General features: G+C 49.3%; 1 protein-coding gene across 2 annotated transcripts; it reads right to left on the minus strand.

Moving 5' to 3' along the window:
• Window positions 1-3,943: 3,943 nt before the first annotated feature.
• Window positions 3,944-11,212, minus strand: LOC105519195 (cytochrome P450 2A13-like). Of its 2 annotated transcripts, XM_011952499.1 has the most exons (9): window positions 10,490-11,212; window positions 10,049-10,211; window positions 9,035-9,184; window positions 8,638-8,798; window positions 7,281-7,457; window positions 6,357-6,498; window positions 5,700-5,887; window positions 5,035-5,176; window positions 3,944-4,381 (listed from the first exon to the last, which is right to left on the minus strand). In XM_011952499.1, exons 1-9 carry the CDS (start codon window positions 10,667-10,669, stop codon window positions 4,200-4,202), a joined length of 1,485 nt encoding a protein of 494 aa, XP_011807889.1. In that variant the 5' UTR covers window positions 10,670-11,212; the 3' UTR covers window positions 3,944-4,199. The 2 variants fall into 2 exon arrangements, with proteins under 2 accessions (XP_011807889.1, XP_011807890.1); XM_011952500.1 differs by lacking the exon at window positions 10,049-10,211 and having other exon boundaries at window positions 3,947-4,381; window positions 10,480-11,212.
• Between the last annotated feature and the right edge of the window lie 1,568 nt (window positions 11,213-12,780).

The raw sequence follows: 12,780 nt of genomic DNA on the forward strand, positions 1-12,780 counted from the left end.
TTATTTCCCCAATGTATGAATATTCTTGGCACCTTTGTTGAAAGTGAGTTCACTGTAGATGTATGAAGTTGTTTTTGGACTCTCTATTATGTTCCATTGGTCTACGTAACTTATTATGGTAGTATCTTGTTGTTTTGGTTACTATAGCTCTATAATATGATTTGAGGTCAGATAATGTGATTCCTCTAATTTTGTTCTTTTTGCTTAGGGTAGCTTTGGCTACTCTAGATCTTTTGTGATTCTGTTTAAATTTTAGAATTTTGTTTTTCTATTTCTGTGAAGAATGTCATTGGTATTTTGGTGGGAATTGCATTGAATCTGTAGATTGCTTTGAGTAGTATGAACATTTTGACAATATTGCTTCTTCCAGTCCATGAACACAGAATATCTTTTCAATTTTTGGTGTCCTCTTCAATTTCTTTTATCAGTGTTTTATAGTTTTCATTATAGAGATCCTTTACTTCTTTGGTTAATTCCTAGGTATTTCATTGTATTGTAGCTATTGTAAATGGGATTACCTTTTTTTGAGATAAGGCTTTGCTCTGTCATGCAGAACTGGAGTGCAGTGATGTGATCTTGGCTCACAGCAGCCTAGACCTCCTGGGCTCAAGAGATTCTCCTACTTTGGTCTCCCAGGTAGCTGGGATTACAGGCGCACACCACCAGGTCCAGCTAATTTAAAAAATATTTTTAGTAGAGATGGGGTTTCGTTCGACATGTTGCCCAGGCTGGATTTTTAAAAATTTCTTTTTCAAATTGTTTGCTGTTGGGAGATAGAAGTGCTACTGATTTTTGTATGCTGATTTTGTATTCTGCAATTTTACTGAATTTGTTTTTCAGTTCTAATAGTTTTTTTGTGGAGCCTTTAGGTTTTTCCAAATAGAGAATCATATCATCTACAGACAAGAATAATTTGACTTCTTCCTTTCCAATTTGGATGCCCTTTTTTTCCCCTTCTCTTGTCTAATTGCTCTAGCTAGGATTTCTGGTACTATGTCAAAAAACAGTGGTGAAAGTGGGCATCTTTGTCATATTCCAGATCTTAGAGGAGGAATTTCAGTTATTCCCCATTCAATATGATACTAGCTGTGGGTCTGTCATTCATGCTTTTTATTATGTTGAGATATGTTCCCTGCTATACCTAGTTTTTTGAGGGCTTTTATTATGAAGGGATGTTGAATTCCATCAAATGCATTTTCAGCATCAATTGAGATGATCATATGGTTTTTCTTCTTCATTCTGTTGATATGATGTATCACACGGATTGATTTGAGGTGCCAGCTCACTTGCAATAGACTAGAGCACCAGGTAGATTGCTAAGGCCTTGGCTCCTGGACAGCATCTCTCTTCCTGCCTGGGGCCTGGAGGAACTTGCCACAACAAAGGGAAGAACAAACACCTCCCTCCTCCCTAAACTCCTGGCAACTACTATCTTTGTACTGTCTCCACAGTTTCATTTCTCCAGACTGTCATATAGTTGGAATCATATAGTATGTGGCCTTTTCAGACGGGCTTCTTTCACTTAGCTACATACATTTCAGGTTCTTCCATGTCTTTCTGTAGCCTGATTTCTTTTTATTGTCGAATCGTATTTCTTTTGTTTTTTCTTGTTTTTGAGACAAAATCTCACTGTGTCTCCCAGACTGGAGTGCAGTGGCTCCATCTCAGCTCACTGTAACCTCTGACTCATGGGTTCAGACAATTCTCCCACCTCAGTCTCCCAAGTAGCTGGAAGTGCAGGCTCATGCCACCGTGCCTGGCTAATTTTTGTATTTTTGGTAGAGATGGGGTTTCACTATGTTGGCCAGGCTGGTCTCGAATTCCTGACTTCAAGTGATCTGCCTGCCTCTGCCTCCCATAGTGCTATAATTACAGTTGTGAGCCATCACGCCCTGCCATATTTCATTGTATGAACATATCACAGTTCATTTATCCATTCACTTGTTGAAGAACAGCTTGGTTGCTTACAAGATTTGAATTACGAGTAAAGCTGCTATAAACATCTGTGCAGAAGTTTTTGTGTGTCTATTTGTTTTCAACTCATTTAGGTTAATACCGAAGAGCATGATTGAAGAACATCTTGGTTGCTTACAAGATTCAGCAACTGTGAATAAAGCTGTTATAAATATCTGTGCAGAAATTTTTGTGTGGCTATACGTTTTCAACTCATTTGGCTTAATACAGAAGAGCATGATTGCTGTATCACATGGTAAGAATATGTTTAGCTTTGCAAGAAACCGCCAATTTGTCTTCCAAAGTAGCTATACCATTTGCATTCCCACCATCAATGAATGACAGTTCCGTTGAGCCATCTCCTTGTCAGCATTTGGTGTTGTCAGCTTTGGATTTTAGCCACTCTAATAGGTGGGTAGTGGTACATCATTATTGTTTCAATTTGAAATGGCTACTGACATATGATATGGAGCATCTTTCCTTATGCTTATTTGCCATGTGTATATTTTCTTTGGCAAGGTGTCTGCTCAGATCGCTTGCCCATTCTTTAATTGGGTTGTTTTCTATTGTTGAGTTTTAACAGTTCTTTGTGTATTTTGAATGTAAGTCCTTTATTAGGTATGTCCCCTGCAAATATGGTCTCCCAGTCTGTAGCTTGTATTGTCATTCTCTTGACAAATCTTTTGCAGAGCAGAAGTTTTTAATTTTAATGACACAGAACTTATCAAGTACTTCTTTCAAGCATTGTTCTTTTGGTGTTGTATCTAATAAGTCATCACCAAACTTAAGGTCATCTAGATTTTCTCCTACATTATCTTCTATAAGTTTTATAGATACTCATTTTTCTTTTTTTTTCTTTTTTTTTTTTTGAGACAGAGTCTTGCTCTGTTCCCCGGGCTGGAGTGCAGTGGCCAGATCTCAGCTCACTGCAAGCTCCGCCTCCCGGGTTTACGCCATTCTCTTGCCTCAGCCTCCCGAGTAGCTGGGACTACAGGCGCCCGCCACCTCGCCCGGCTAGTTTTTTTGTATTTTTAGTAGAGACGGGGTTTCACCGTGTTAGCCAGGATGGTCTCGATCTCCTGACCTCGTGATCCGCCCGTCTCGGCCTCCCAAAGTGCTGGGATTACAGGCCTGAGCCACCGCGCCCGGCCTATATACTCATTTTTCGTTTAGGTCTACAATAAACTTGGAGTTAATTTTCGTGAAGGCTGTAAGGGAGTTTCTAAGGGGACATACACTAACTTCTTTGAGAGTGGGCAGTGATTGTGAAACTCTTAGTTGGGTCTTACAGTGGACCCCAGATCCATCAGGAGAGCCCAACCTTCAGAAACCCATAGTAGAATGTGTTTCATGGATACACAGAGGAGAATGTGTAGTCATATGCTCACATGCACAACTGCACATGATCACAAGTGGTTCTCTCCTTCAACTTCTTCATTAAGGGATATATTGACAGAATGTCATTAACATTAAAAACTTCTGCTCTGCAAAAAAATTGTTAATGGACTGACTCTGTATGTCGATTCATGTCTTGTTGTGTCCCTGGACTGACTCTGAATGGGCCACAGCGGCCTTACCTGGTAGTGAGCACAGATTACACCCTGGTATTCAAAGCATGTTGAGTAGGTGAGAGTGTGGGCATGTGGGCAGTGAAGGCAGGACAGCCACTCACCAGGTCTCTGGAAAAACCCCCAGGACAGGGATGTTCAGGCCATGTGATGCTATACTAAGCTGTTTTACGTGAGGAATGGGTGCTTTTTAAGAATCTTTCTAGAGGGCTATGGGCACACATCTGTGTTCAAAGATTTTCTGGGCACTTATGTTTTATGAGACATCAGATAGACAACTTTCTAAGCCTCCGCTTTGTCACGTGTAAAATGGGCATGAAAGCTTTTCCCTTTCGTAGAGGTTTGTGGCAATTAAGCGAGGTGGGCGTGCAACGCTTTGTGAACAAACGCTTTTTGTACAAAGCTGACATGGGGGTACTTGTTCGGGAAATAAGAGCTGCTATTATTACTACTCTTCATAGCATAATCTAAGGTTTCCCTTCCTCTCATCCCAGCTCGGAAGCCCCTTATCAAGGTCAACTAAGCCCCTTCTGTTTCTTCTCTTCCCTCTAACCACCTCGCCGCTTCCTTTCCCCTATCCGGTCCCCATTCTTAGCCCCGCCCTTCCCACGAGCCCCGCCCCTGGCTCCGCCCTTTCCATGGCCCCGCCCACCAGACCTGCACCAGCGCGGCCCTCATTCAGCAGGGCAGGAAGCTCATGGTGTAGTTTCGTGGGATCGTGGCAAAGCCCACGTGTTTGGGGGACACGTCGATGTCCTTGGGTGACTGGGGGGACTTGAAGCGGAAGTTCTGCATGATGGTGGTGAAGAAGAGAAAGAGCTCCATTCTCGCCAGGCCTTCTCCGAAACAGTTCCGCTTTCCTGAAGAGGAGAGGCGGGAGGGGTGGAGGTGAAGCCCACTCTCAGTGCAGCCTCGCCCCACTACCGACCTCCAGCTGCGGCTCTCCCAGGAAGGAGAGGTGGAATATCATGGCCTGAGAGATTTTCAGAGGAGACTCTGATCCTCCCTGAGTCTCAGTTTCTTTCTATAAGAGATGTAACAATGGTGAACCAATATTGATATATTATTATTAACCAAAGTCCATAGTTTACATTAGGGTTTACTCTGTGTTGTACATTTCTATGGGTTTTGAAAAAGGCATAATATCACGCATCCATCAGAGATGGATGATCCATGCCAGGCGTAGCAATGCGAGGTTTAGATGTCCCTTCCTGCAGGATACACTTGAAAATACGACTGCTGTGCCGTCATCTCCTTTTTAGGGATCTGAAGAATATGCTCTGTGACCCTAGACAAATAAATCTACGGGGAAAGATGTTTCCTTTCCTTTTACCTGGGCGCAGGTAGTGGGTGCTTGGTAGTTAAGGAAGTATCAGCTGGAAGCTCAAGGGTAGATTCTAACAGGAACTTCCAAGCTGGAGAAATACCAGGGTACACCGCAGAGAGGGGAGCTGGGTGAGAGAGGCGCCTGCTGGTGTGAGCAGTGGCCTGGCAGCAAACAGCGGTCTCTTACCGACGGCAAAGGGCACAAAAGCATCACTCTTCTTAAACTGCCCCTTCTCATCCAGGAAGTGCTGGGGATTGAAGTCCTGGGGGTTGGAGAAGAACCTGGGGTCTTTCAGCACAGAGCCCAGCATAGGGAACACTTCAGTGCCCTGGTAGGGAGGAGGAAGGTGTGTGTGATGAGGAAGGTTGGGGGATTGGTGAAAGTACACGGGGGCTGGAGGGGGAACTAGGGTGCCCCAGGTAAGGGGAAGTGGCAGGCATGGAGGAGTTGGGGTCCTCTGAGAGAGAAGCTTTGGGGGATAGAAGGTTCACGTCTCTGAAACAGGGAGTTTGGGAGACGTGGGGTCCATGTCCTGCTAGGCAGGATGTTTGGGGGACCTGAGACTTGTGTCCCTAAGGCAAAAGGCCTCATGGAAAGGGGCCTCCTGTTTCTTAAGACAGGAAGTTTGGGAACATAGGGTTGATTCTCCTGATACAAAGAGTCTGGGGAGATGCAGGACTCACGAATCTCTGAGTGGGAAGGTGGAACGGATGTGGTGGTGGGGGAAGTCCTTTTTGACTGATTGAGGGAGTGGGACAGGGTCTAGAAAGCTTCTAATGGGGGTGGGATGTTGGGGACGCAGACAGGGGCTGGAAGTCCCCGTAGTCTGGAGGCGGGGGGGAGGACAGCACCTTAGGGAGGAAAAAATCCCGAAACTTGGTGTCCTTGATGACCCTGCGGGCCAAACTCATGGGAATCACATCTCCAAATCTTTGGATCTCATGGATCACTGCCTCCATGTAGGGCATCTTGACCCGGTCCTCAAACTTGGGCTGCTGGTTCTTGCCGATCACTCTGTCAATCTCTTCATGGACCTTGGCTTGGGGAGGAGGGGGAATGTGTTTAGGTATCTAGGGGTCTCAGGGCAGGGAAGATAGTCTGAACAGGTAAAACGGGGTGGATGACATGGCTCCACATATGATACAGAGGTAGACCATTCATAACAGACCTCAGCCATTCTCATTGCTGGAGTAGAATCCTGTTAACCAGACTGTGCCAGAATCACAGGGAAGGCACGGAGAGGAACTTAGGGGATGATCCGGAGGAGCAGGTAGCAGGTCACTGGGTGGGCTTGGGACAGGAGTGACTGACCAATCACTGCAGACATTTTCAACATTTTATCAACTAGTGAGACTCAGCTGATGCCTGTCAGCTGAATTTTGCCCTGTCTCTGGACAGCAAAGCACGTCTCAGGGTCCTGAGATCTGGGACAGGTGGGGACATTGCACCAGGGTCAGGGGAGTTTTGAGGGTCTGGGGCCCTCCACTTCCCTCCGCCTCCAGCCTTACCCTCCACCTCTGGGTGCTTCATGAGCAGCAGGAAGCCATAGCGCAGGGTGGTGCTGACGGTCTCGGTGCCCGCAATGAAGAGGTTCAGCGCAGTCATCACCAGGTTCTTCATGTAGAACTCCGTGTTGGGGTTCTTCTCCTCCTGCAGGGAGAGGGGGCTTTAGGCCAACCTCACTCCTCTTGCCCTCAGGGCCCTTCTAGGGCTTTTCCTTTGGATCTTCCTCTCTTTGGTCCAGATCAAAGGTGAAAAGAGGGATCCTAGATCTACCAGACTCGCTCCAGGTTCCAGCCCTTGCCCTGGCTGCTGGCTTTGCCAAAAATGCTCTTCCTTGTCACCTTCTTTACCTTGTTGACCATCTGTCCTTTAATTATCAACTTAGCTGTCAATTTTTTTTTTCTTATACTGACTTGGTGTTGCTAAGTTGCACAGGCCAGACTCGAACTCCTGGGCTCAAGGAATCCTCCAGCCTTAGCCTCCTGAGCCTCACTGAGTAGCTAGAACTGCACATGCACATGATAATGCAGGCTCACTTGTTACTTTTTAAAAAATAATTAATTTTTTTTTTTTTGAGACAGGGTCTCATTCTGTCACTCAGGCTGGAGTGCAGTGCTGTGATCTTGGCTCATTGCAACCTCTGCCCCACTGGGCACCACCATGCGCAGCTAATTTTTGGATTTTTAGTAGAGAGGGGGTTTCATCATGTTGGCCAGGCTGGTCTCGAATTCCTGACCTCAGGTGATCCACCTGCCTCGGCCTCCCAAAGTGCTGGGATTACAGGCGTGAGCCACCGCGCCCGGCCAGTTGTGAGGATTATTATGATGAGGGCTAATTTGAATGGGCCTGTGTTGTCTGCCCGCCCCACTCCCAGCCTGATTTTCCTCTGCCTGGCTTTGCATCTCCCTACACTGGCTGCTGGGGGGTACCTCCTGCATGCGGATGAGAAAGGAGTCGATGAAGTCCCGTGGGGAATTGGGATCCAGCGTGCGCCGGTTGTGCTCCACCTTCTTGGCTATGAAGTCCTCCAGCCCTTGCAGCTTCTTAAAGGCCTGTTGCTGTGGTCCTGGCAGGTGTTTCATCACTGAAGAGAACATCTCATGGAGCTGGGGTTGCAGAGAGAGGATGGGAAGGGAAGGACAGTTGTCAGGGAGCAGGAATTGATGGGAATGGGAATTGTTTCATAGCAAGGAAGGAACTGAGTTAAAGGCATCTGTCCAGGTGTTTAGGTGTTTCAGTGGGGTTGGATGGGAACTTATATCTAAGTTTTCACGTGGGTTAGGTGCCAGGGCCATGGTCTCATAATTTAGGTGAGAAGAACTGAGGCATATATCCAGGTTTCAGGTATGCAAATGAGGCTGGATTGGAGCACACATCTAGGTGTTCAGATATTCAAGTGAAGTTGAGTTGGAAGACACCTGTCCAGGTGTTTAGCTATTCAGGTGGGGCCGGTATGAGGAGAGTGTCACCTGTCTAGGTATTTAGGCATTCAAGTGGGCTTGGTTGGAGACAACTACCCAGATACTTATACTTAATACCTGAACACCTGGATTGGGGGCTTTTGTTCAGGTGTTCAGGTATTAAAGCGGGGCTGGTGAAGATGTTGAAGTGGAGGGGATACCTGTTCAGGTGTTTACCTAGCCAAGTGGGATGCATTGGGAGCTCCTCTGTAAGGTGTGTGATAGGAAAGTTTTGGGGAACACTTATTTGGGTGTCTGGGGAATAATCTGTCTAGATATTTATGTATTTAGGGTGTTGGTTAGGGCAGCTGTTGATGTTTTCAGGTATTTAAGTGGGTGAAGTAGAGGGCGCTTGGCCAGATATTCCAGTGGGCTAATTTGGGACATTTGTGTAGATGCGAAATGATTATGATGGGCTGGATTTTGTAGCACCAGGTGTTCAAGTATGCAGGAGGGGGGTAGAGGCAGTCACTTGTCCAGGTGTTAAAATATTCAGAAGAACAGGATAGGGAGCACTTGTTACAAATTACGGTAAATTGGGGATGGGAAAACGTGCCCAGGTGAGAGAGCTGAGCTGAGGGCTTGCATCCTGCTGGCAGGCTCTGTTTTGGGGAGCATCTGTTGAGCTATCCAGGTGTCCTTGGAGACTGGGCATTGGGCACCCATCCTGGGTTCTGTTGCAACTGTCCAGTTGTCCAATATTGGGGGCTGATTTTGAGAGGACACTGTCTGGAGGGGGGTGGGAGTTTGGGGCACCTGTCTCCAGGTAGGGGAGCAGTTGACAGGTTGTGGTAGAGGCGTCACGGGCCGGGCTGCAGCCGGTTACCTGCCCGGCGGAGGTTGCCGTGAACTGGAAGCTTCCCAGCATCATGCGCAGCAGTGACAGGAACTCTTTGTCCTCATAGTCAAAGCGGTCCCCAAAGACAATGGAGCTGATGACATTACAGACCGTGCGGCTCAGGAAGAAGGTGGGATCAATATTGGCGCCTGCGGATGTGGCCAGAGGAGAGGATTGGGGAGAGAGTCAACTCAGAGGCCTGAGGAGAGTCAGAATTCCGGGAGGCAGGGCCCTGTTGAGCCAAGTTCCCAGCGCCAGACTCTAGGGCTGGAAGTGCGGGGGCCTTTCCCCACCTAGTCCCCATCCTCAGGCAGAACGCGCGCGCGGGTCCCTAGCCCTGGGCGTTTTCCTGCTCCTGCCCCCGCACTCGGGGTCCCCTGCTCACCGCGCGTGCCCCGGAGGGCCTCGATGAGGAAGCCCGCCTCCTCCTGGATGCGCTCCTCGATGCCGCGCTTGCCCACCCCGAAGTCCCGCAAGGTGGCGATGGAGAAGCGCCGAAGCTGCTTGGCGCGCTCCCCATTGCTGAACGCCACGCCTGGGGAGGTGAACGTGGAGGTGGAGAGAGTTCAGGGGGCGGCGGGGGCAGGAGCAGACCAGCCCCAACGGGCTCCCCAAGGGTGGAGCAGAGAGGGAGTGGGGTGGGAGAGAGATGGATTCGGAGAGAGATGGATTCAGCGAGAGTGCCCAGGAGAGCTGCAAACTCAGAGTCAGAGAGAGAGAGAGAGAGAGAGAGAGAGAGAGAGAGAGAGAGAGAGAGAGAGAAGGAAGAGGGGAGAGAAAGAGAAAGAGAGATGGAGGAAGAGGATGGAAGGAGGGGAAGTGAGATATGGGGAGATCTGGGAGGAGGAAATAAAAATGGTGAAAGATTCTTAAGCTGAGCTGAAGAAGAGAGAAAAATACGGAGACAGAAACAGAGAGGGTCTGGAAGGAAGAGAGACTGTTACCAGGAGATGGAGGCTGGAGATGTGGAAGTCGGAATACCATGAAATCCTAAGACAGAGGAAGAAGTGGGAGAGGGAAGCAGCAAGAGGAGAAACATCGAGAAGCACAGAAGCAGAGAGCGACAAAAAGACAAATGAAGACAGAGGACCAGGGTTGGAAAACAGAAACCCAGGATGTCCTCAGAGATGGGGAGAGAGGGGAAAGAGGAGATTCCAGTGAGAGAGAAGGAGGAGAGAGAGCAAGGGGTAGAGAGAGGCAGGGAGGAATCAGGACAGGGACGCTGGAGACAGGTGAGGGATACACACGGAGAGGCCACAATGAAGGGAGATGGGGAGATAAGACCAGACCGGGGTCTCTGCCGTAGCCTCCAGTGGGCAGGAGAGTCAGGGAGAAGGCTGGGGACACTGAGACCATTGTGTTCTCTTGGCCACCTTCCCCCTCTTGGGCACCCCCTCACCATAGCCTTTGAAGACCCAGTTGAAGGTGGCCTGCTCGCCTCGCCCGCTGAACTCCTCAGCCTGGTCCACCAGAGCCTCCTTGACGGCATCATGTCCGCAGAGCACCACGACCCGCCGGGGCCCCAGGTGAATGGTGAACACGGGGCCATAGCGCTCACTGATCTGATGGAGGCGGGTGGGAGTGGTTAGAGGGAGCAGCCCCCACTCTGAATGGGCCCAGCACGGAGATGTCAAGTACTGGGATCCTTCATCCCCAGGTTGTCACAGTCAAGGAGCTGGACATCCCAAGATCCTGTCTTTCCTGGCTAGGACACTGACGCTCAACCTCCAAAACTCCCTTTCCTAAGCCTCTGGTCCATACTGGTGAATACCCTGCCACAAAGCCCCAGACAAGTAGGCAGTCCCCACCCTGAGTCACCCATCTCCCTGCCTTGGGAGACCTTCATGATGGAGGTGCATATCTGCTCTGTGTTCAGCTGCAGGTAGTTTCCAATGAAGGGCAATGGGGTGGGTCCTGGAGGCAGCTTCCCCCTGCTCTTCCTCTGCTGCCAGACAGACATCAAGACCATCACAGTCAGGCAGGCCAGCAAGGCCACCAGAAGCAGCCCTGAGGCCACCATGGTGGCAGTGGGATGATAGATGGTGATGACTGGGGTGATTTGCCTTTATATTGCCTGAAAAAGAGGGATGGACTTTGGCTGATTACATAATCACCTCATTTCACCTCCCCACTACACCCCCCACCATGAATCCCGCCTAGCTTGGGACACAGCCAACAAGGGAGGAGGAGGGGGACCCTAGGGCAGTTGAACAGAGAGGGGGCCTCCAGACTAAGTCTGTGGTACTTCAGGAGGGGTGCCCCAGGGCTGTGGATTTAGGAGGGGGCAACAGATAAACTGTAGAACTGAGGAGTTTGGAATGTTTGCATAGGGTAGCACTTGGGCTTTGGATTTGGGGTCTGAGACTGAGAATGCACCCCAAAGTTGTGGATTTGGGGGTTCCAGGGGAGAGGAATCCAAAGGTCTGGGTTTTATTAGGGTGAGACAAAAGTGTGGCTGTGCATTTGGGGGTCTTCTGGTGAGGAGGATGCAGGGTTAAGGGTCTCAGGAAAGGGGATTCCAGACATATGGACTTGAGAGACTTCGGGTTGGGAAGACCCAGGGTGTGGGTGTGGAGTTTCTGGGAGGAGGAGTGTGTAGCAAGCCCAGCAGCTCCTCCCAGAAAGCCCAGGGGCTGACGATTTTGCTTTGGCCCAGAGCTGTCTCTTGATGCCCAGAATCCTCATTGGAACCTCAGAGTGAGGCCAGGATGGGTGCCAGAGAACCTCCACTGCCCATCTCTGGTTGGGAAAGGGGTGGAAGACCAGATCCGTATTTCAGGGGAACTTTCCCCACACTTGGAGAAGAGTACTCGAGTTATCAGCTGGCAGAGGGATTGGCCAGGTCTGGAGAAATAGTAATAACAACCCCCAAATGGTGGAAAAATCTCATGTCCCAAGGGTTGTAATTTACAAAGACCTCCACTCGTTTCCAACCCAGAACCTTAGGGAGACCCACTAGATTGATTGTATCGTCCCTATGAATATTATTGTTGTTATTTATGTTTCTCATTTTATATAAGGGTCTACAGAGGACAGAAAACAGACCGTGGGCTGGGGACATGCGTGAGTGGCCCCGAATTCCCGTCTCTCCTCCTCTGCATCCTTAGTTCCACTTTGTGGGTTTGGTTTTCCCGCCAGTGGAAAGGGAGTATTTAGGAAGAGAAGATCATATCTGAGGGTGAGTTAAGTCTCCTTTAAGGGTGATTCCTGCTTTGTCAGGGGCTACTACTATTAGCAGGCAGAGGGAATAATCGCAGAAGAGATTGGTGTAAACTCCAGTGTTAGGCACAGAGGTAGATCCTGGGGTGGGTGGGAGTGGAGAAGGGATGAGTAGGCCTCCTGTCCTTCCCTCAGGGAAATTCTTCCTTAGTAAACAGGACAGTTACCCTTTGGTGAGCACGGTCGCATATGGGAAGATCAAGTCTAGGTGTGTATGACCTGGTGGAATCTTTGTAACAATGAGGTTGGTTCATCATCATCCTCATTTTGAAGATGAGCAGATCTGGACTCCATAAATCCTCTTGAGTGAGGTCCCACAGGGAGTAAGTGAGGGAGCTGGGATATGAACTCTCTCCTCGTCCGCCTGCAGTGACTGGCCTAGATCACCCTGGGAGTCAAGTGCGGGCCAGGCTTAGCAGGAGGTGGGTGCTGAGACTGGCATCAGCAGTGGACACATGGATGACACTGGCGGGCTCTGATATCTGCATCAGGTATGACCCGGGAGGGGAGGCATCGTGTTGGCTTTAGGACTGCCCCCAGGTGTACTTGAGGATGGGAAACAAGTTGGCACTGAACTTGACAGCAGGAGAATATTAAAGTCATGTTTGGTGCCAAGAGGGCTCTGTGTATTGTCTCAGGTGTCATTGAGGGCAAAAGAGTGTCCTGCTTCAGGAGGGCATAAGAGTGGCACCATATGGGATCTGAGGTTGGTTCCAGTGGGCTCTGACATGAGCGTGAGGCAGGTGCTGATATTGGTCCTATGCAGGCCTGAGATGAGCCTCAGCCAGATCCTGAGAGGGGCCCCAGATGGCCACAGGACAGGCTCTGATGTTTGGACCCTCCAGGGTTGCACCTGTCCTCAGGGTCACCAACTTTGGACAAGGGGAGGTGGGTGAGGTTGGCACCCCAGGA

This window comes from Colobus angolensis, unplaced genomic scaffold (genome assembly GCF_000951035.1).
Source record: "Colobus angolensis palliatus isolate OR3802 unplaced genomic scaffold, Cang.pa_1.0 Scaffold34, whole genome shotgun sequence".
NCBI lineage: Eukaryota > Metazoa > Chordata > Mammalia > Primates > Cercopithecidae > Colobus > Colobus angolensis.